General features: G+C 39.4%; 1 protein-coding gene across 1 annotated transcript; it reads right to left on the bottom strand.

Moving 5' to 3' along the window:
• Positions 1–1,021: 1,021 nt before the first annotated feature.
• Positions 1,022–21,055, bottom strand: LOC105822981 (chromosome unknown open reading frame, human C11orf97). The gene is made up of 4 exons (XM_012660058.1): positions 20,932–21,055; positions 16,714–16,818; positions 6,397–6,522; positions 1,022–1,246 (listed from the first exon to the last, which is right to left on the bottom strand). Exons 1-4 carry the CDS (start codon positions 21,053–21,055, stop codon positions 1,242–1,244), a joined length of 360 nt encoding a protein of 119 aa, XP_012515512.1. The 3' UTR covers positions 1,022–1,241.
• Positions 21,056–21,961: the final 906 nt, after the last annotated feature.

Raw genomic sequence — 21,961 nt, 5'->3', positions numbered from 1 at the left:
TGATGAAAGAGTTCCATAAACAAGGTGGTGGCCGGAATTGGCTTGCATGGAGGATCTCATCCAGCATGTATTAACTAAATGGAAATTTTTGTATGAAACATGGAAAGGTTTGGATCTTGACTCAAGAGATTATTGACTGTTTCACATTGTAAATATTTTTAAGTAGGGAAGAGACATACCAGTCAACACATCTGTTGACTAGACTTGATTTGTTACAGTAAAAACAGTAATGAACTTGAGAATAGTGAATGGAAGGAAGTTTTAAGATGAGCTTAGCCTGAAGAAGAAGGAGAACGAAAGGTGTATAACCAGAACATCAGGAAAAAGAACTTTGTAAGGAGGGGCAGTGGGAGTGTAAGGGGATTTCAACAGTTACGTAAAAAATGAAAAATCAGAAAACCCAAATATAAAAAAAAGTAATAAATGAATAAATTTAGTACAGATATATAAAGAACTTATGTAATTATTTAAAATGATATTTTAATGAATGGGAAATTATGTATTATCAATAGTTGTTTCTGGAAATTGAATTACAGATGAGTTTTTTTCTTGCTATTTCTTCATTTTCCAATTATTCCATACAGAATATATATTATTAATTACTTTGACAATTGGGGGAAAGGAAGGATTTTTTTTCCCCTTCTTTTAAACTTCTTTTTAACCCTGCAATATTATTAAAATCTCCCCCCACCGTTTTTTTTAGATCCCACCATAAATTTCCTGGCTCCTTACTATTTAGTGAACAAATTCTAAAGACATGAGCTCTATCAAGGCTAGCATAAAAATGGTTGTCTCCGAGTCAAAGACTTTTCATCTGTGTCATTCATTTACTAACCATTATCCATCCATACCTGGATTTATTTGTTTTTCTATCAAAGAAATGAGTGAACACATTATACTGTGGTGAAGGGTTAAGGTTTATAATGTTTACCTTAAAGTAAAGACTCAATAAATGTGCCGTTGTTTCATTATTGTTCCACATATTGAATAGAATGAACTGTGACAACTAAAAACAAATATAATATTTTCTTTCTTCACTTTCAGGTGCTTAGTACACCTTACCAATTGTCTTTCATTACTTTGGGTTAATTTATAGACAGGTATTAATGCCAATAATAGGAGTTACAAACTAATATATATTTTTTACACATCTTAAATCCTGAAACAAGCTTGAGTTTCTTCTCTGTTCTTCAGACATCAGGAGAAAGAGGTTTTTTTCTCAATGGAAAATTGTATTCATCTTATCCTAGAGTAAAAATAAATATGTGAACAAATAAGTAAATATTTGACTTAATGTTCCCAACAGTACTTCATTTGGTAGAGCAGAATGTAAGAGCCACACCCGTGTGATCCCAGTAACCAGAAAGACTGCTGCTGTTTCCCAGACCCTCGCTAGTGGAGCATAGTTTCTGGACAAGCGGTATCAGTATCACCCAGCAGCTGGATAGAAATGCAGAATCTCAGACCCCACCCCAGACCTACTGTGTCAGAATCTGAATTTTAGTATTAATAAAATACCCATGTGATTTGTAGGCACATTCAAACTTAGCACTGGGCTAGACAGCTTTGTTCTTTGTTTGTTATATGGCACAGAAGAAGAAGGAAATAATAAAAGTAAACAAATAATAAAACTTGTTAGTATGATGAAAGCGGTAGACGCTTCACAGTCTCTAACTGAAACATGCTTTACAACTACAATTGTATGATCGCGATTCTAAATTTAAACTGTAAATGATGTATATTAGATGTTGGAAGGGTCACAACTACCATGGTCATGTTGTTCATGAGAAAGAAGAAAAAGGCACAAAGTGAGTAGGGAAAAAAATGGCAGTGGGGTTTGACTGAATTCTCTAACTGAAGCATACTTTATGGGAGAAGTTCCTGGAAATCTCATTGAAATCCACAGAAAACTTTCTTTCAAAGCGTTAGTTCCAAGATGTATTTAAAATATGTGTAACTTTTCATGATTCACATACTGATGACTGTAGAGGTTGCCTTGCTTTTCTGTCTATTGCTAGAATTCTGTTTAATTTAGCTCTCTCAAGTAGGGAAAACCATATATTTTTGTGGAGGAGGGAACATATGTGCGTGAGCAGCAAGAAGATTCTGAACAGAAAGCAGGCGCTCAGCATACACTTGCTGGTTCATTCATCCATTGGTCTTTCTGTGACAAATAGCAGTTGAGTACCTGCTGTGCCAGGCACTGTGCTAAGTGCCAGATACACAGTGGAGTGAAAGAGATGTTCCTGCCTTCATGGAGCTTTCGATGGTGTATGAATTACTACTACAATTTTTGAAAATTTTCTGTAGATATTTTTCATCTATGATATTTCTGTCCCTAGCATTTTCCTTTTTCCATTGAAAATGAAAAATGTCTAATTCTTGGTTATCAGTCTGACTTATATAGACTGATCAGTTGTGATTGTATAGCAGATAATAGCAGTTCGTATCATATGGCAAAAATGCAGCCAGCAACTTACATAGACGAAGCTGAGATATATGTTAAGAATATTATAATAGTTACATATTGTAACATGATCACTGTAAGAGTTTGGCCTGAGCTGGGGAGAAAGGGTTAGGAGCTGCTGGGAAGGTGGTGTGGGTGAGTAACAATGAGCAGGAGCCATGAACAAGTCTCTTGTAAATTGCATGGATGAAAGTAATACAATTATGATCAAAATCAAACATATATTTTTTATCACATACCTTCAATTGATGAATTTGGAAATTTATTGGACTTGTATGCCTTCAAATAAAGGTAATTTGTCCTTCGATCAGTTTTGTAATATGTATATAATATGCATTTAGAAAACCATTAATCATTAAAATAAATTGCTTTGTGAGTTTTCTTGGAATGATGGATTTATCCAATATAAATGGAACCTAACAAAGTTAGTGGAAAGGTGAGATAAACAGTCCCGAATAGGCAAGTGGCCCAGCCGTGGGTTGAATCAATCTTACTCCAGGACACTGATGTCTTTGTGGATTATGAGTGTAGCTGCCTCCCAGGTTCCTAAAACCCTGCATTCCCAAAGCCCTGGCATTTGTGCCCATTTAACCACAACACCGCAACTGTCACTTGTTGCCTGGTGACTAGGTTCTCTGCCCTGATGGTCCAGTGGTCTTGGAACTAAGACTTGCAACATAGTCTTGGAACTAGGGGCATAGTCTTGGAAGCCAGATGGACACAGGTTTGTAGTTCTGGCTCCACTACCTTCTAGACCTAGGATCTTAGGTAATGTATGTAATGTCTCTATGCCTTAGTTTTCTTTTTTTTTTTTTTTCTTGAGACAGAGTCTCACTGTGTTGCCCGGGCTAGAGTGCCATGGCGTCAGCCTAGCTCACAGCAACCTCAAACTCCTGGGCTCAAGCGATCCTCCTGCCTCAGCCTCCCGAGTAGCTGGGACTACAGGCATGTGCCACCATGCCCGGCTAATTTTTTCTATATATTTTTAGTTGTCCAATTAATTTCTTTCTAATTTTTAGTAGAGATGGGGTCTCGCTCTTGCTCAGGCTGGTTTCGAACTCCTGAGCTCAAACGATCCGCCTGCCTCAGCCTCCCAGAGAGCTAGGATTACAGGCGTGAGCCACCGCGCCCGGCCTATGCCTTAGTTTTCTTACTTGGAAAATGAAGACTATAATACTCAACTCATGTGATTGTGTGGATTACATAACTTATAGAACACTTACTGCCATGCCTGGCACATGGTAAATGGTGGCTACTACTACTTTATTATCATTAAACCCATGTCTCCATAACTGATTCCTGTTTGCTACATGAATCCCCTTTGGTAACAAGTTTTTGGGTTTTTTTAAACCTCCTGTCTCAGTTTCTTAGTGGCTATATTTTCCCCCACTGAATCCATATCCCAGAGGCTGTATCCCTGGCCTCCTGGGGACTTTCCTCCTGTGTGCCACTTTTGCTGAGCTCTCATCTCATTCCAGGTTCAATAGATACCCTAGCTCCTGGGTCTGTTTGGCTTAGAGACACAGTAGTGCCTAGTAGTGCCTCTGGAGAAAGGCTGCCCGTGTTCAAATCTCAGCATTTCCACTTACTAGCTGAGTGACCCTGGGTAAATTATTCAACCTCTCTGTGCTTCAGTTTTCTCATCTGTAAAATGAATTATACTTGTATTGTGTGATCATTATAATAATTAAATAGAATATTAGATATTATTGTATATATTAAGAATCTAGAATAAGCAGTACTATATAGCATTGCTATTATGATATATATCTTGGTTAAGAGTACCCAAGCTTGGCTTTTATCCACTTCTCCTTTCTCATCCAGGGTTACCTCCCAATTTTAGGTCACTTTTCAGGACTCACACAGCTAGCTACGTGCACCTAGATTATCCGGACTCCATGCTTCCATGGCAAGACCTCCACCTTCCCCACATCCTGCTATAAAAGTTCCTGGCAGACACTGGCTGTGACAGTGAGGAATGAGTAATATTTTATTCCAAAGTTTATGTCTACTGAGGAACAACAGTATACTGGGCCCAGCCCAGTGGCCTCTTTCCTAGAACAGGATGAAAATAAAGCAGCCGAGCGAAGTAGTTGCCTTGTTCTTCCTTAATTCCCTCATCTCCCTTTCCTCACTCCCACTGAGGTCATCCATCCAGAAGAAAGGGCAGTGCAGGATTCCTCCCCACAGAGGTTGACTGTTTCATACACTGGGGAAATAAAGCCCTATTCAATAAATGGTGATGAAAAACTGGATAGCCACACGCAGAAGAATGAAACAGGACCCTTTTCTTACCATATACCAAAATTAATTCAAGATGGATAAAAGACTTAAATGTAAGACATGAAATTATCATAAAAATTCTAGAAGAAAATGTAGGAAAAACTCTTTCTAGACATCAGCCTAGGCAAAGAATTTATGACTTAAACCCCAAAGGCAAATACAGCAACAACAAAAATAAATACATAGGATTTAATTAAATTAAAAAGCTTCTGTATAGCAAAGGAAATAATCAACAGTAAATAGACAACCTACAGAATGGGAGAAAATATTCAAAAACTATATGTTCTATAAAGGAATAATATCCAGAATCTACAAAGAACTTAAAGAAATCAGCAGGAAAAAAACAAACTCCATTAAAAAGTGGGAAAAAGACATGAACAGAAGTTTTTAAAAGAAGATAGACAAATGGCCAAAAAACATATGAAAAACGCTCAATATCACTAATCAACAGGGAAATGCAAAAAATTAAAACCACAATAAGATAACACCTTACCCCTATCAGGATGGCCATTAATTAAAAAGTCAAAAAACAATAGATGCCGCTGAGGATGCAGAGAGAAAGGAACACTCATACACTGTTGGTGAAACTGCAAATCAGTGCAACCTCTATGGAAAACTATATGGAGATTCCTCAAAGAAACAGATGTAGACTTACCATTGGACCCCGCAGTCCCGCTACTGGGTATCTACCCAAAGGAAAAGAAATTTTATCAAAAAGACACCGGCGCTTGAATGTGTATTGAAGCACAATTCACCATTACAAACATGTGGAATCAACTTAAGTGCCCATCAATTCATGAGCAGATTAAGAAAATGTGTTATATATCTATACCACGGAGTACTACTCAGCCATAGAAACGAATGAAATAATGTCCTTTACAGCAACTTGGATGGAACTGGAGACCACTATTCTAAGTGAAGTATCTCAGGAATGAAAAGCAAACACACCACATGTACTCTCCAACAATTGTGAGCTAAATCATGGGCACACGCAGGCACAAAGACATGTAAAAGTCATTGGAAATCAAGAAGGGGGGGTAGGACTTGCCTATCGGGTATAATGAACACTGTTCTGGTGAGGGGCACACTGGAGGCCTCAACCTAAGTATTGTGCAAGGTATCCATGTAACAGAAACATTTGTACCCTTTAATATTTTGAAATTTAAAAAAAAGTAAAGAGGTTAGGCACAGTGGCTCACATCTGCAATCCTAGCACTTGGGGAGGCCAAGGCAGGAGGATCGCTTAAAGCCAGGAGTTCGAGACCAGCATGGGCAACAGCAAGACCCCATGTGAGGTTGCAATGAGCTATGATGACACCACTGCACTCCAGCCAGGCAACCGAGTGAGACTCTGTCTCGAACGAAACAAAACAAAGCAAAACAAAACAAAGTAAAGAAAAAAGTCTTGAGTTTAACTCAGAATACAAACTTCTATTGTATCCACCAGAGTAAACTGTTTAGCTAAACTGTTACTATTTGAGTTCCATAATGATATAATATGGTTAAACTAAAAGTAACCCCAGAGAAACAAATCAAAGGAAGATTTAATTTTGATTGATATTTGCAAACAAAGCATATACCACTGGTTTGTAAACTGCAAGTACCCTCAGGGGCGTCAGTGGAAGTCAAGGGTATCAGGGTCTTACTTCTCAGCCCTCCGTGCCTCGAATAGTACTTGGCTTGCGGCAATAAACTGTTTCTGCTCGGCAGTCCTGGCTTCAAGCCTCCGACAGGGAGATTCCTTTTAATGCTCCAGATCCCTTCCAGGGCCACTGTCAATATTTTCAAAAGCAAGACTATGATTATTAGCATATTCTCTTTTTAGCACAAAGTGTTTTTAAAGTATTTACTCGGCGTGTATTTTTTCAGTTATTTGGGTGGAGGTTTATTTGGCTTGATTTATCAAACAACTCAAGGTCTTTATCATTTGTTTAACCTTTTATTCCATTTCATTCATTCAATTATTCTCTATGCAATTAAACATCCACAGTGATCCCAGATAATTTAACTTGCCCCTAAAACGAATAGAAGAAAAGTCAGTTTAGAAACATACATAATAAAATACAGAAAGATCAGGAATAAATAACAGTGAATACATAGAATTTATTCAGTCAGCCTTATCTGATTCTGATTTAATTCCTACAGTAAATACAAATATTTCCAAAGATAACAGAACCAAAAGTTACCACATTAATTCATCCAATAGATCCAAGAATCTCCTAAAAGCCACAAACTAGATGCTATCATCTCCCCTTGAAAGAAGCAACAATAAACTCACTGCATCTTACATTTAAAACACCTGGATATCTGGAAATATGATGTCTGCCCATGATACATAGCAAATTATAGGTCTTGAATCCTGATACCATTCAATAAGGTTTATCAATTATTTGCACTGGGCTATCCTCCCTATCCTAAAATCACTTATTTAGGTTTTGAGCATCAGTCAACAAACATTTGGTGAATGTCTACTGTGTAGAAAATTGTAACCCAAGTCAGGTGAGGTGGTGAATTCAGGCTGGTTGCCATAAGTTTTTTTTTTTTTTTTTTTTAATTTCTGAGGCTGCAAATTTTATGACATAATATTCTCCACAGATTCCACAGATTGCCATTCTCACTGACATTTGATCCTTCTCTAAAGGATTCCATACTAAGTGATGACTCAGAGCACAGTCTTTGGGTTCGGAGGAGATCTGGGTTTCAGTTTCATTTCTACCACCTAGCAGTTGTATGACTTTGGGCAGGCTATTTAACCCACTATGTCTCAGTTTCCCCATCTTTGAAATGGGGATAATAATATCTACCTCAAAGGATTATTGTAGGATTTAGATGAGATGGATACAAAGTGCTTTGTACTCAATGAATGGTAGGTATTATTTTTACTGGGACACTGGTTTTACTGTCCAAGCATGGACTCAGATACCGTTTCTAGAGGTATAGTCGTTGAACTGACTCACCAAGCTGAATGTTAATACTTGCCTCTGCCTTCCCACACCTGAGTGGACTAGCTGCAGCTATCTGTCAAGATTAGTTTCTTCCTTCTTCAAAGACCTTCAAGGAAGACGCCACAATCTTCTTCTGTGACGACTTTATAAAGTTTAAGCTGTTTCTTCTATCTAACCTAAATCTTTGCTGCTATTCAATCCAGTTTCCTCTTCTATCCTGTCCAGAGACAGAAAAGGGCTTCTCCCCAGCCTCTGAGTACTAGACTCTCAAATTTAGGAGTCCATAAACATTTACTAACCTGCGCATGACACCTTATAGAGACCAAGGAAATAGATTTAGATTTGTTCCATACTGTGGGAAGATCCACTAAACAGAAAGCAGTTCAAAATTAGGAAGCAGAACTATGCAGACAAACCACATCAAATTAGATAGGAGAATTGTACTCATCAAATTTAATTGTGCTCTTTCGGATACAATCATAGGAATAGCTAGAAGTTTTGACCTTAATAAGGAGAATACCTAAAATATAAATGCAGATAAATGCATAAAAAACCCAAAGCAAAATATAATTATGTATAAGTATTTACTATATCCAGGGATAGAGGTTGCTGGAACAAATAGCCCTACTTTCATTTGATACCATGTTTGGGTAAAGAAGTTATAGAAGGCAATATATTCAACTGGAGAAAAAGACAGCTAGAAAGAAACATGGATGTCCTTTTAGGCAGCTGCTTCTTTTAAGAGAAACAACTCCCTCAGCTCTGGGCATGTGCATTCTAGGAGGAAGAAGGAAGGAAGACAAAGGAGGTGCAGAGCTATTAATAGAAAGACTTCGGTGTTGGCGGTGTTGGCGTCCCTCATCTGAAAAGGAAAAGGGCAGCAGGCACAAGAAGAGAACTAAAAGAATCAAATCTTTTCTCAAGGCTCAGAATCTTCTAGAGATTCTTCTTCTCTCTGTCCTTCTCATGCCCTCATCCCCTTCTACTCAGAAATCTTTTTGGGTGTATTTTTTAAAATCCTGAATTTAAAAATTACTAAACCATGCCTTTATGCCAAAAATTTTAACCAGTAGGACCTGTCCTGGTCTCACAGGGAAGGTAAGCACACCTTTTAAAAATATTTCAGCTGTCCCTGGACTATGAATAATTAACATTAGAGCTCAAAAAGCCAGTTTAGAGCCATGTTATCTATGCTTCCCTTGTGTAAACACAAAGATTTGGCTAAAGGAAGAAAAATTTAAGTAATTTTAATTTGTTTTTAACTCCTAAGCTCTCTAATTATCTTGACGTGGCTTTGGTGTCTGGTAAATTCCTCATGTATTGTAGGTGCATAGAACATTTTTGTTGAATGAAATAATGAAGAACAAACATATCCACACTTGCTTAGCAACATCTTGCACTTTCTAAATTTGTGCTAAACATAGTAAATAAACCAGACTAAAAATTAGGTTTCCATTATTAAGGCACATATAGACATAAATTAATGGATTTGGGAGTATAATTTTGAAATTCACTGGAAAAGGAAGAGTGTAAGGGGAATACCAGTAAGCTTCATTGATCAAATTTTTTTTTCATGACTACTATAACCTCTGTGTTTTAGCCAGAAAAATAAAAAGCCCTTGTGATATGAAATCATTAAATTAATATATTAATTTATTTCTGCAAATGCCTCTACAGAAGTTCTTAGAAATGTAGAAATAGTATTTAAATAAACAGTAAAATAAATGCAGTAGTTCCGTAATGAATGTCCCACAAACCTATGTTTTTCTTTTTAAGAAGTTGTAAGGAGAGGAAAATCTTTAGGGAATCAGTGAGAATATATGAATGATGGACATTAGCTAAATTCTTCCTTATCCAGAAAGTTCCATAAATTGCCCTAAATTCTATTTTCATCTGATTAGAAGATATGATCAGAAAATTGCACTTTTTTTTTTTTCAGGATGATGAGAACTTTTTCCAGTAGATCCAGGGCCTCTGTTCTTATCTGATAGGAATGTGTAAAGTATTTGAAACCTGTTTTACCTCTGGTTTGAACCTGGAAGCAAAACTGAAGCTGAACCTGGAAAGACTAGCAACACTTTTTTTTAACTGAAGATAATATTATTTGCTACTAAATCAATTTTGAATCTTTTGTCCTCTCAGAAAACATAATCTTATGTTTTATTTTTTTAATTTTAAAATATATAAAAAAAAATAAATAAAGAGGAAAGTCTTAACTTTCACTTTTTTTTTGAGACAGAGTCTCACTCTGTTGTCCGGGCTAGAGTGCCGTGGCGTCAGCCTAGCTCACAGCAACCTCAAACTCCTGGGCTCAAGCAATCCTCCTGCCTCAGCCTCCCAAGTAACTGGGACTACTGGTGCGCCACTACGCCTGGCTAACTTCTTCTATTTTTAGAAGAGATGGGGTCTCACTCTTGCTCAGACTGGTCTTGAACTCCTGAGCTCAAGCGATCCTCCCACCTCGGCCTCCCAGCATGCTAGGATTACAGGCGTGAGCCACCACGCCCAGCCTATAATCTTATGTTTTAAAGAGAGACATAAGTACCCAATGGCTGAGAGCAAGGACATCAGCTTCTGACAAGCCTTCATCCAAGTATCAGGGATTCCACTTGCTAGCTGTGTGACATTGGGCAAGTCCCTGTACCCCCATCCCAAGCCTTAGCTGCCAGCTCTGCAAAATGTGAAATAAAAAGAGCATATACCTCACAGGGTCATTGCAAGAATTAAAAGAGAGAATTTGCAAAAAATTTTCATGAGTAGAAGATACTCTATAAATGATAACTATTATTACTATTATTATTGTCACCAACATCATTATATAGAGAGATGTTCCCCCTCACCCCAGCATCCAGTGTTCTGACCAAGCCCACATATCTCTGCATCAGGAGCCTACAGGGAATCAAAAGCCCAGAGAAGGGAGGGTTTAGAGGCCTGGTAGCCCATTTTTTCTGTTGTCACTGATGGCATCCCCTATTATGGAGTGCACAGTGACAACCACTTGAGACACCTTGGCCATTTCAGTGTCTTCACAGCTTTTATTAACTGTTGTCACAACATGACCACAAGAACGGGCAGGATAGCCCATTCATCTGAAAGCCCCTATCCCTTTCTCCTGAGTCCTCTATGGCTACACAAACAATAATATCTCAAAAGAAATATAGTGTTCACTCTATTAAACATCCATAAAACCTAATTTCTGGATCTTTTGATCTTTACCAATTTCATTCAACAAAAGGAGAAAGAAAAAAAGCACAGAAATAACTCCACAGCTTCTGGGTAGTTCCATAATTGTCATTGTTATCTCAGTCACAGATAAAACATGCTATAATTTAAGTTTCTTACATTAAGGACAAATCCCCCTCTTAATAGATGGTATAAGCTCTTCAGTAAGTTCACCCATACTTTGCTAAATGGCCCAGTATTGATTTTAGTGCTTTATCTATGGTTGAGGGGAAAACCAGTCTGGACTCTTATCAAATCTCACCTTCGTCAATCAATTAGATTGTTGTGACAGTATGTGGAGTTGATTGTTTAAAAATTCAAACAAACCCAACCAATGCATATATAGCTACACAAATATGCTTGGGTTTGTGCACATACCTTGAGGTCCCTAGAATGTAGACAGACTTGGGCATATTGACAAAACAGTATACAGTGTTTATCTAAAGCCACAAATTCAAATATATGCAGGGAGAGGCCAGGCAGGTGATATTAATAAGTAAAGCAGGCCATGGGTAAGAAATAATTGGCCCTCCCAGTCTTTTCCCTCCCCTTATCCCCTTTGATGGAGGCACGGACACCAGAGAAAGACTTTTTTCCTATTTCTACCATGGAAAGGGAAGACCTGCAGTGGACATGTGAACATAAGTAACTCGTGGTATCTCTCGCTTGAGTGGGGAACTTGGTGCATGATGGCAAACAGTGGAGTGGGCAGGTCAGCGGTGGGGGAGGGGGGCACTGTAACCCAGCCCCAGACACTGTTGCCAGCTGTGAAGGCTGATTCGGTATTGTCACACCATCCTTTACCCTCCTCCCTTCCTCTCTTGTTGCTCTATAAATTAATATTACTATATTAGAGACAGAAATGATCTCAAGAGTTTTGCAGGGCTTTGCCCTGAAGGAATATGTGAACATGTTAGTTTGCATATCAAAAGCTGCTCCACCTCAGGAGGGCATCTCAAAGGTCAGTAGCAGCTGGTTTCCAAGGTTATGCTGCAGTCTCAAACCTGTGGTTCTCACCTGCTTTGAAGGACAAAGCAAGGTGTGCATGGAACCACCGGATGAGAGCTGATCAAAGAATGTCCGCCTGAGAGACAGATATTTGCAGCTAAAAACAATTAGCCCAAGGGACAGTTCCTGCTTGACTTCTGACTACCTGTCTCCATTTGCAATAACTAGATAAACAAATATGGAGCCACTATATCTCTGTTTAACCTCTGTGTTAATTGATAGCTTTATCTCAGAACTTAGAAGCTTGTCCTTGAAAGATTTTGTAACCAGAGTTAATTAAGTGATCTATAGAAGACTTTTGAAAGACTTTTAACCTAAAACAAACTACCTGTTATTATGTAAATCTGTTACCTGGCAACCGATCTCTGTACCTATAAAAACCCATGTGAAATTTTATTCTGTGCCTTAAAATTGACGGGGATATCGTAAGGCCCCCCGATTACCCCTGCTTTGCCTTTTATCTTTATAAATCTATAAAACTATACTTTCATCTCTGTGTATTCTTTGATTTCTATTATTTTCTTATCCTCTGCAATGACTCCTACCTAAGGGACCCATTTTTTTTGCTGGGAGTGTAGCTAACTCCCCGCACTTTCCACCCAAGACAATCTAGAAATCTAGATGTTTATACAAAAGTTTCTGATTTTCGAATATTGACAACAGGCTCAGGTATATAATATTTAAAGAATACACTGCAGAGCAAATAAGTATGTCTGCAAGGTGAACCTAGCAGATAGGTCAACAGTTTGGCCAAACTAAGGTACCCCTCACAGGCTCTCTGGTTTGGGATTTGAACCTTAAGCCATGTCATTCATTGGGGTGGGTGATATAGGGGAGGGGAGGGGTATGAGTCTTGTTTTGGACATGTTGATCCTTAGTACTTATGGGACATCCAGGAGAAGAAATTTAGCCTGGAGACACAGATTTCATCTGTGGCATCCTAGTGAGGCAGTGGTGGAAAATGTGAGATGATCCAGGGAGATCTAGTGGAACAAGATTAGAAGACTGTGGCTAACATCCTGGTAAACACCAATATTTAGAGTGCAATGAGTAAAAAGGATTCTTAAAGGAGGATGATAAGGAATATCCAAAGAAGTAAGAGGAAAACCAAGATAGTTTAGTACCATGGGATTTGAGGAAGTAATAAGGGTTAAGGAGAGAGCCATCCTCCATGTCAAATGTCAAATGCAGAAATCTCAAGTCAGCTAAAGGTAGAACAGTATCCACTGGATTTTGCCATAATGTTTTACGAAAGACACTGCAGTGAGTAGAAAGTCAATGGTATTTGGGGTCAGACCTGAATTTGGAATCTGGTTCTGCCACTTAATTAATGCATAACCTTGAACAAGTTAAACACCTTTCAAAATCTGTTTTCTCATCCTAAAATGAGGATCCTAATACCTACATCATATAGCTTTTGTGAGGATTTGTGGTAAGGAAAATAAAGTCCCTGTCCTCAGGTAGCTTTTGTTCTAGTGGGAGAGATAGTCAGTAAGGATATATACAAATAAATACAGATGCTCCTCAACTTATGATGGGGTTGAGGGTATGATAAACCCATCATAAGTTGAAAATATTGTAAGTTCAAAATGCATTTAATATACCTAATTTACCAAACATCATAATTTGGTCCATCCTACCTTAAATGTGCTCAGAACACTTACATTGGCATAGCTGACCGGAAGCAGCTGCTGCTGCTGCCAGCATGGCAAGAGAATATTAGAGGGCATATCACTAGCCCAGGAAAAGATCAAAATTTGAAATTTGAAATGTGGCTTCTACTGATGCATATTGCTTTTGCATCAACCTAAAGTTGAAAATTTTAAGTAAAACCATTGTAAGTCAGTGATCGTCTGTATATAATTTAAGGTAGTGATGGAAAAAAAGCAGAAAGAAGAAAATAGTCTAAGGGTTAGAGGGTGACTTGGGGGCCAGTTGCTATTTTAACCTGGTAGAGAAGAAAGACCTCTGTGAGAAGGTGACATATAAAATAAAACATGAATAAAGGGGGAGAAAGACATTTGAAGGTCTGGGTGAAGTGTAAAGGTCTTGGGTGGAAATGGGTTTAGCATGTTCCAGAATATCAAGAAAGCCTGTGTAGTTAATGAGGAATGGCAAAGTATAGGGATAATATCAGAGAGGTGAGCAGGCTATAGAAGGAGAATGAAATGGAATCTCAGAATAATAAGAAGCCATTGGAGAGCTTTAAGCATGGAAGTGACATGTAATGATTTATGCTTGTAAAACATCCCTCTGGTTTGTGTGTGGAGAATGGGCTGTGGGGAGCAACAGTAGAGGCTGTTATGAGAGGCTATTGCTAGGCCTGCACGAGAGGATGGGGGCTTGGCAAGGGTGCAGCTGGGGAGATTTAGGATACATTTCGTACATAGATTCAACAGGATTAGCCAATGGTGTGGATATGGAGTTCGAGGACTTGACTTCTAGGTATCTGGCCTAATCAATTGAGTGAATGGTGGTACCTTCTCTTGATATGGGGAAGACTTGTTGAAGAGAGGGTTTTTAAAAGCCTGGGGTACACAGTAAGAGTTATGTTCTTCACATGTTGAGAGGCCTATTAGGCATCCAAGTGGAGAATCAAGTAGGCTTTGGTGATTTGAGAGGAAAAGTAGAGGCTAGAGATATAAATTTTAGAATCATTAGCACAATAGGGCTAGATGTGATCACCTAAGGGGTGAGTGTAGATATGGAAAAGGGCCTGTGACTGAGTTCTTCAAATTACACAGGACAGGAAGAGGGAGAGCCGCAAAGGAGATGGAGAAAGAGTAGCCAAAGAGGTGGGAGCGAAACCAGGAGATTGGAGCATTGTGACCCAGAGGTGTTTGAGAAAGCGTTTTCAGAAGGGAAGGAGTAAACCATTATGTCAGACGCTACACAGAAGTTGAATATGATGGAGGAGTCATTGAGGGATTTGACCCTTGAGAGAAGGCTATTTTCAATCTGGAAAAGAACAGTTTCCATGGACCTATTGGAACAAAAGCCAAATTAGAATAGGGGAAGGAGCAAGAGTAAGTACAGAGGTAGACATGATGATGGGTCAAGTGTACTTACCCTCAACATCTAGGAAGAGCCACACAAGTCTCTAAAAGTTGTATGCAGAATTCTGGGTGTATGCGACGTGTTGTGTCTTCCAGGAAGAGAAGCCATAGCTTTCATCTGATATTTAAAGGAGTGTGTCAGCACAAACCCAGAGCTAGAAGGTCCAATGGCTGGCCTCAGGGCTCTGCTGCAAGGCTCAAAGAGTGTGGCATGTTCTCTAGGTGCTAGTTCCCCGTTCTGGCCAAGGGTATGGGGCTTCTAGCCATTATTAAAAATGCAGCTTTCTTTTCCGTAAATAGAGCCCTTTAAAACCTGAACTTACAGAATCTATTCGCAACTTTGAAGATTTTTTTCTAGGCTAAAATAGCACCTCTGTGCGACCTCTGGTGGACGTTATAAAAATGCAGCCCAGACAGTCTCCATTTTATATGAAGGATATTTGAAAAGATTGCTTAGAGAAATAAATTTTTATAAACCAAATGATAGTTCTCATAAATTTATCCAATAAGAATAACAAAATATACAGCAAATACATAAACTAGTTTCCATGTAGTCTTTGAAAACAATGAACATAAACTTAAAATATAATAGTATAGACTTGGAAAAAAAATTTTAACCATCAGGGAAATGGTAAATTTAAGCTAGGTTTCACAGCAGAAATTTAGTAGGTCATTCTGCATCCATTCACAGAGTTCAAAATCGACTTTAAAACTTTCCTTGAAATATTATGTGAGCAAATTTGGCCATTTTTTGTAAGAATAGGTAATATGAGAAGGCCCAAAAAGTGTTTCTATGGCTGGTTTAGAAATAAAAAGTGGGCATATAGTTATGGAGTCTGAAAAAATGCACCTCTGGGCCTGCAGCATCTCTTGTAGGGATTTTTAGTGAATTGGGGCCCCACCTGCAGGTTGTCCAATCAGCCTCCACAGAAAATGTCAAGTTCTCTGAGCACAGGAGTCCTGTCTTATGGTTATTTTATTTCTTCTACCAACTGTTGATACCCATAAACACTGTAATAAAAATTTGATGATTTGAAGAGCATGAAATATGCACCTAGTAATCATTGAAGAGGAATTTCCACATGAACCATCGATGAGAGTTATCAATGCCCACACCATATAATTCATACACTATAGTTTGTGGGATAAAATCCTTGGATGACTTGACCTATTTAAATGAATTAGATTCTGCTGGGTCAGTCATTTGCAAAGTGTGGTCCCCGGACCAGCATCATCAATATCACTTGGGAACTTGGTAGAAATGCAAATTCTTGGGCCCTACCCCAGCCCTACTGAGACAGATACACTAGGGATGGGCCCTAGCAATCTGCTTTTAACAAGCTTCCAGGTAGTTCTGATACAATCTAAAGTTTGGGAGCCACTGTTACTAGTCATACGTATACTGATAAAAATTGAAGATGTTGTTTTTCAGGCACTTGGAAAAAATTCTGCTTGTATTTAAATAGAAATAACTCCACCAGAAAAAAGTGGGACAGCAAAGTACATAATGATAAGTAGTTCATAGCCCCTTTTTTCTAAATATAAAGGTTTATCGGACATCGGCAAAATAATTATAGAACAGCTCAAGAATTGCTCATGAACTCATTTTTCTTTTACAATTACAAATTGTGCAAAAGTTACAATTTTGTAATAAATAAAATAATCACCCTGTAATCAAATAGGCAATTTCATATTCATTTCACAAATATACTTAGTTTGTCAGTGAAATTACCTGCAGGTGGATTTTTAATGTGGCATTCATCTCTCTTAATATAAAGTTCTTCTTCCAGTACTTCCTTAATTCTCTTATGTGGCTCAGAATATAAAAATTTCTTCCCTATAAAAGCATTAACAAAATTGGTTACTTATCATAAATCCTGCCCAACCTTCTAGTCATTATACCTACTTGAATAACTCTTTTAAAAAAATAAGACATATTATTCCATACAAATATCAGATGATTTTCCCTGCAGGCTCTATCTTGCAGATTAGAGCCTATCATTAGAACTTCCATTAGAACTTTTGGTTCTTTTGGTACTTCATGTTTTCATGTAATTCCTGAACTTGTGGAGTAAGTTTCAGGTACCTCTTTTGTATATTATGAAGAAATGTATGGAGTTTTGTCATTTGCTTCAAAAAAACTTTCACTCACTTTATCTGATAAGTTATTATTGAAAACTTTCTCTGTACCAGGCATTTGACTAGGGGCCGAGGGTAGAGCAATGAATAAGAAAGATGTGTGCATGGAGCTTGCAATTCAGATACAGAACAGAAAACAACCTCAGCATTTTTTTTCTGTTATTTTTCCTCGACATTTTAAAATCACCATTTTGGAAGATTGAATCTGAATTGTAGTAGTGAACTACTGGCCTCTAATTCTGGCCCTTTAGGACATTACTGCTACAGTCAAGGACTGGATGATTTGTTCTAAACAGCTTAGCTACATTTCTTCTGCTCACCCAGAGGTCAGAACTCTGGAGAAACAAAAGAGCTCTGTGTTGTCTGGCCTTCCCTGTCTCCCCAGTCTCTCCAGCCAGTCTCTCTCCCTCTTGCTCACTGAGCTCCAGCCACGTGGCCCTTCTGTTCATTCCCATCGTTGTACATATTATTTCCGCTGCCTGGACTGCCTTCCTCCTAAGTTTTTACCTGTATAACTTCTACTCAAATTTTAGATATTGGCTTAAATGTCAGTTCTTTAGGGAAACTTGGCCTGACTCCATAATCTAGAAATGTCTTTTTCTCATAGTACCCTTCTTTTTTTTCCATTTCATTTATTGCAATTTGAATACAGCTTCCTTTTATTTATAGACAATTATTTGTGTAGCTATTAATGTCTTCTTTACCAGACCATAAACACTATAAGGGCAGGGATGTTGTGTTTTCAGTTCATTAGAGTCTGAGAACAGAGCCTGGTATAATAATAGATGCTCAACAAATGTGTGTTCAGGTAAAATTAAGCACTGTTAAATTCGAGCTCTAAGTAAAGACCATTCTATGTGCACATCTGCCAGTGCAAGCTTGTGACAGTCAGAGAGTCAGTAGTTCTTGTCTTAGTACCAAAAGTTCAATTCAAGGAACCATGACAAATGTAAACCAAATACTTCAGTTACTTAAGATTTTATTTTAGACTGACAAAGATATGGCAGGTGTCTCATCTTTTCCAGACTAACCAATAAAGAACGCAAGTGAGTCAATCTGACAGGGATGCAGACTGGCCCAAGGGGCAAGAGACCTGCCGCTTCTGGCAGTGATCCTGGGTCATTCCTGGTCATGAAGACCCAAACACACCCTCAGACAAGGACAAGGTAGAATTAGATACTTTAGGGTCTCATTCTTGTTTCCCAAAAGTTGGGAGTCATGAATAAAAGATGAGATCAACATTACTCAAATCTAACATTGATTTAATCTTTTTCTGTCAAATCATGATCTTCAAGCAGAAGATTTAATTTGGTTAAAGAGGAAGCAAAGCCTATAACAGCACAGCAGAGAGGAACAGACCACCTGCTCTAAATTTAGGCCTCCCAACAAATTTCAGCCCTGCTGCTAAGAAAATCGACAGAGGAAACCACTAAAAGTATTTGGAGGACTGTGAAAATTGGGAGAGTAGTAGGGAACTATTATGAGCAAATATAGAAAGGAAGGAAGGGAGGGAGGGAAGGAGGGTGAAAGAGAAAGAAGGAAGAGAGAAAATTCTACGAACTATAACATAGCAGCTTGATGTTGATCTTCACCAACATTTCGAGTGGATTGGTCAACAGATGGCTTGACGATGAGCAGTGATCACTAAGAAAGGCTGCTAAGAACAATATTATTCCAGACTTTCTTTTGGAACAATATTATTTCAGGTTTTCTTTTGTTGAGAGCTAATAACAATTGCTACAATTTATGGAATGCTACCATGCCCTAGACATCTTACACACATTATTATTGTTTCACAGTGACCTATGGGCAATATAATTATTTCTATTTCATAGTTGAGAAAGCTTTCTGACGTTACAAAACTAAAGTCATAAGAATGAAAAGCCACACTTACCTGACTCTCCCAAGCTTCAAGGGTTACTAAAAGTAGTTTGCAGTTTACTACAATCCATAGTCATAGTTCCACCACACTATGCTAACCAGATCATACCTAGAGTACAGGGTTCAGTGATTTAAATAACTGGAGGATGTTGGGAGAGGCCAGCCAGCACTGGGAGAGCACTTCAAATGATTTCAGAGGTGATCTTAAATCTATGAAAGATTTGGTTGGTGCTCAAATAGCTGCCTTTATATAATTCAAGGATATTTATATAGGAAAGGATCACACTTTACCTGTATTTTTTTAAGAGCAGCTCTGTGATTACAGAGTAGAAGCTATAGGGAGACTGAAGACCTTTCCAATAATCAGAGACATTAGAAAATTGAATGAGTACTCTGTGTGGGTGTTAACAGCCTGTCTCTACTTAGGCTGAGGCCCTAAAAGGAGGTTCTCAGGGAGACTGAGGCAGAAACTCTTTGCATACCCCCACTAGACTTTGTGATCTCATGAAAGTTTGGACATCTGCCTTAACTCAATACTCCTTTCTCTGCAACTTGCCCAATGCCTGGCACATAGTAAGCACTCGATATATGTCGAATTGATGAGTGAGTGATTAATTCCCTCTTTTATTCCTAGAGCAACAGGACTAAAGAACCTTTAGATACTAGCATCTTTAATGGGAAAGTTCCCCAGTAGAATTTTAAGTAGGAGCAAGGAATCTCCATTACCTAAACATACTGAGTTTAGTTGCTCTAAGTAAGGCCTCTGCATGCTGTTGATAATAATAACAAAAGGAAGGAGGCATCCTAGTCATAGGGGGGCTGATGCTGAGGGAAGAGGCCGCTTTCACCAGGGAAGCAGTGGTTCTGAGTTTGACTCATTGATGAGGTCTCTGGGGAGGAGAGTGCATGGTCCACTGAAGCACAAGTACTGAGGCACCTCAGCCTGACCCTCCCTCCTGGGGCCTGCCAGCCAGGCAGAGGAAGCCAAGGGAACCCCAGGCTGCTCTCCAGAGAGGCAATCAAGGCAGTGCTGCAGGAGGGCTGGAAACTGCTCTATTCCTCTTTGGCCTATTATTTTCGCCATCATTCCTTAGCACCTACTGAAGACCTGTGGGGCACAAGAGGCTGTGAAATACTTGTAAATTCATGAAACAATTCGGATGAGCAAGTTACAACCATGTCAGTTGTGACTGTGGACCAGAACTGTCTTTACTCATTTGAATATTGTTTGTGTGATTCGCAAGGCAGGGAGGAAACAACAGTGTGTTAAAATGTGGCCCATAATTGTGAGATTCTAAAGGGATCAGGTAATAATTTATGGACTGAGAGTCCAAGAGATGGGATCTGAAAGCCTTTAAGTATTTTTCCAGCACTGAATGACTGTAGCAAGTCACTTCCTTTCCTCAAGTCTAGACTTCAATTTTCTGATGTGTAAAATGCAGAAATTGACAAAACGATCTGCATGTTTCCACCTGGGTCTATACACATATATGTGCATATACATGCACACATTTATACCTATATAAATGCGTGTATATATACGAGGGCTGTCCGGAAAGCATTCAGCCATTGTTAATATAATGAGAACGGTTACAAGGCTGGATGCTTTCAGGACAGCCCTTGTAATACATACAAATGTGTGTGTGTGTGTTAATCCCTTCCAGTATAATGTCACTACCTGTTAAGTTGGAGGTGAGGCTTGGACCCTGGGCTTAGGTAGCCTGTCATGAAGGAGGGCTTGGGGAAATGGACGGGGTGCTTTCTGCCACAGTGCCATCACCTCCGCCTCTGCCAAAATAGCAGCTCCACCCTCTCCCCGCCAACTCTCACGCTCCCAGCCTGTCCCCCTCCGGTTTGCCACAGTTCCCCTTTCACTCCTTCTCCACGCCTACCCGCTCCCCGCAGGGTCCGGGACGGGGGCTGAACTCACACTCTTGGCCCGGCTCCCCGCGCGACCCGCTCCCCAGCCCCGCCGGCTGCGGAAGCTGCTCCTCGTCGCGGCCCGCCTCGGGCGTCACCGCCGCGGTCACCACCGCCGCCTCCTGCCCCTTCATGCCGCGGGGTCTTCTGCGCGGCTCGGAGCAGCCGGCCTGCTGAGCTCCGCCGCGGGCAGCCGGGGACCACGAGGCGTCTCGGGTTGCCATGGTGACACGGCCTCTCCCCGCCCGCAGCCGCCCTCTGCGGGCGGCCCCGCGGCTCCAAGTGTCCTGCGCGCCCAAGAAATTAAGCCGCTGCAATTGGACTTCCCGTGAATTTCTACTTAGTTCCTCACACCAGCTCCGCTAAAGAGGCTTTACTGTTCCCAGATAGAGAAACTGAGATTCAAAGGAGCAGAGGGAATTGCCTGAGGCCACACAGCTAGGAAGTGGCACTGTTGGAATGTGAACTCAGAACTAAATCTGGCCCCGCCGCCCAAAGAATCATCCCCACCCCGCAACAGAAGGTAAGTTCAAGGCACGGTCGCTGGTTTCACGCGTTATGGCTGTAAAGTCCCGCTCCCTGCCACACAGACACAACGTGATTGAATAAATATTGAGGATTCCCAACTTTTGGATTGTAAATTATTATTGTTGTTAAGTAATGGTTGTAGTTTCCAAGCACTTTGTATTCACAATTCATTTCAATCCATAGAATAACTCATTTTATAGATGAGGAAATCAGATTCAGAAAAGTTTGAATGAAGAGCAAGTAGGAAAATCCAAAGTTTTATTTGGAGAATGAGGTTGCTTTTGCTCTGTTTTTGTTTTTGCAGTCATTTAAAAAAGTGGATTATGTTGTGGTGTTAATTGTATGAAAGTTAAATGTGTGTTATTTTATAGAGTTAGATAGTTCTACAAAGCTTGTAACCAAATGCAGGAGACCCCATCTGCCTCCACTGCACCCCAGAGGCAAACCACTGTTCTTTTCGCTGATAATTTAGTGTTTACAACCATTTCATTTATATTACTACTTTTTATGTT

Source organism: Propithecus coquereli, unplaced genomic scaffold (genome assembly GCF_000956105.1).
Source record: "Propithecus coquereli isolate 6110/MARCELLA unplaced genomic scaffold, Pcoq_1.0 Scaffold65, whole genome shotgun sequence".
Taxonomy (NCBI): Eukaryota; Metazoa; Chordata; class Mammalia; order Primates; family Indriidae; genus Propithecus; species Propithecus coquereli.
Note: the sequence above shows the minus strand (reverse complement) of the source record. Positions and strands in the feature narration are given on the sequence as shown.

Coding starts and splice junctions, on each gene's coding strand:
- LOC105822981 (XM_012660058.1), bottom strand. CDS start 21,055: ATGAAGGGGCAGGAGGCGGCGGTGGTGACCGCGGCGGTGACGCCCGAG. Junction 16,819..20,931: donor CGGGGAGCCGGGCCAAGAGT/GTGAGTTCAGCC, acceptor ATGCTTTTATAG/GGAAGAAATTTTTATATTCT. Junction 6,523..16,713: donor CATTAAAAATCCACCTGCAG/GTAATTTCACTG, acceptor AAATATTGACAG/TGGCCCTGGAAGGGATCTGG.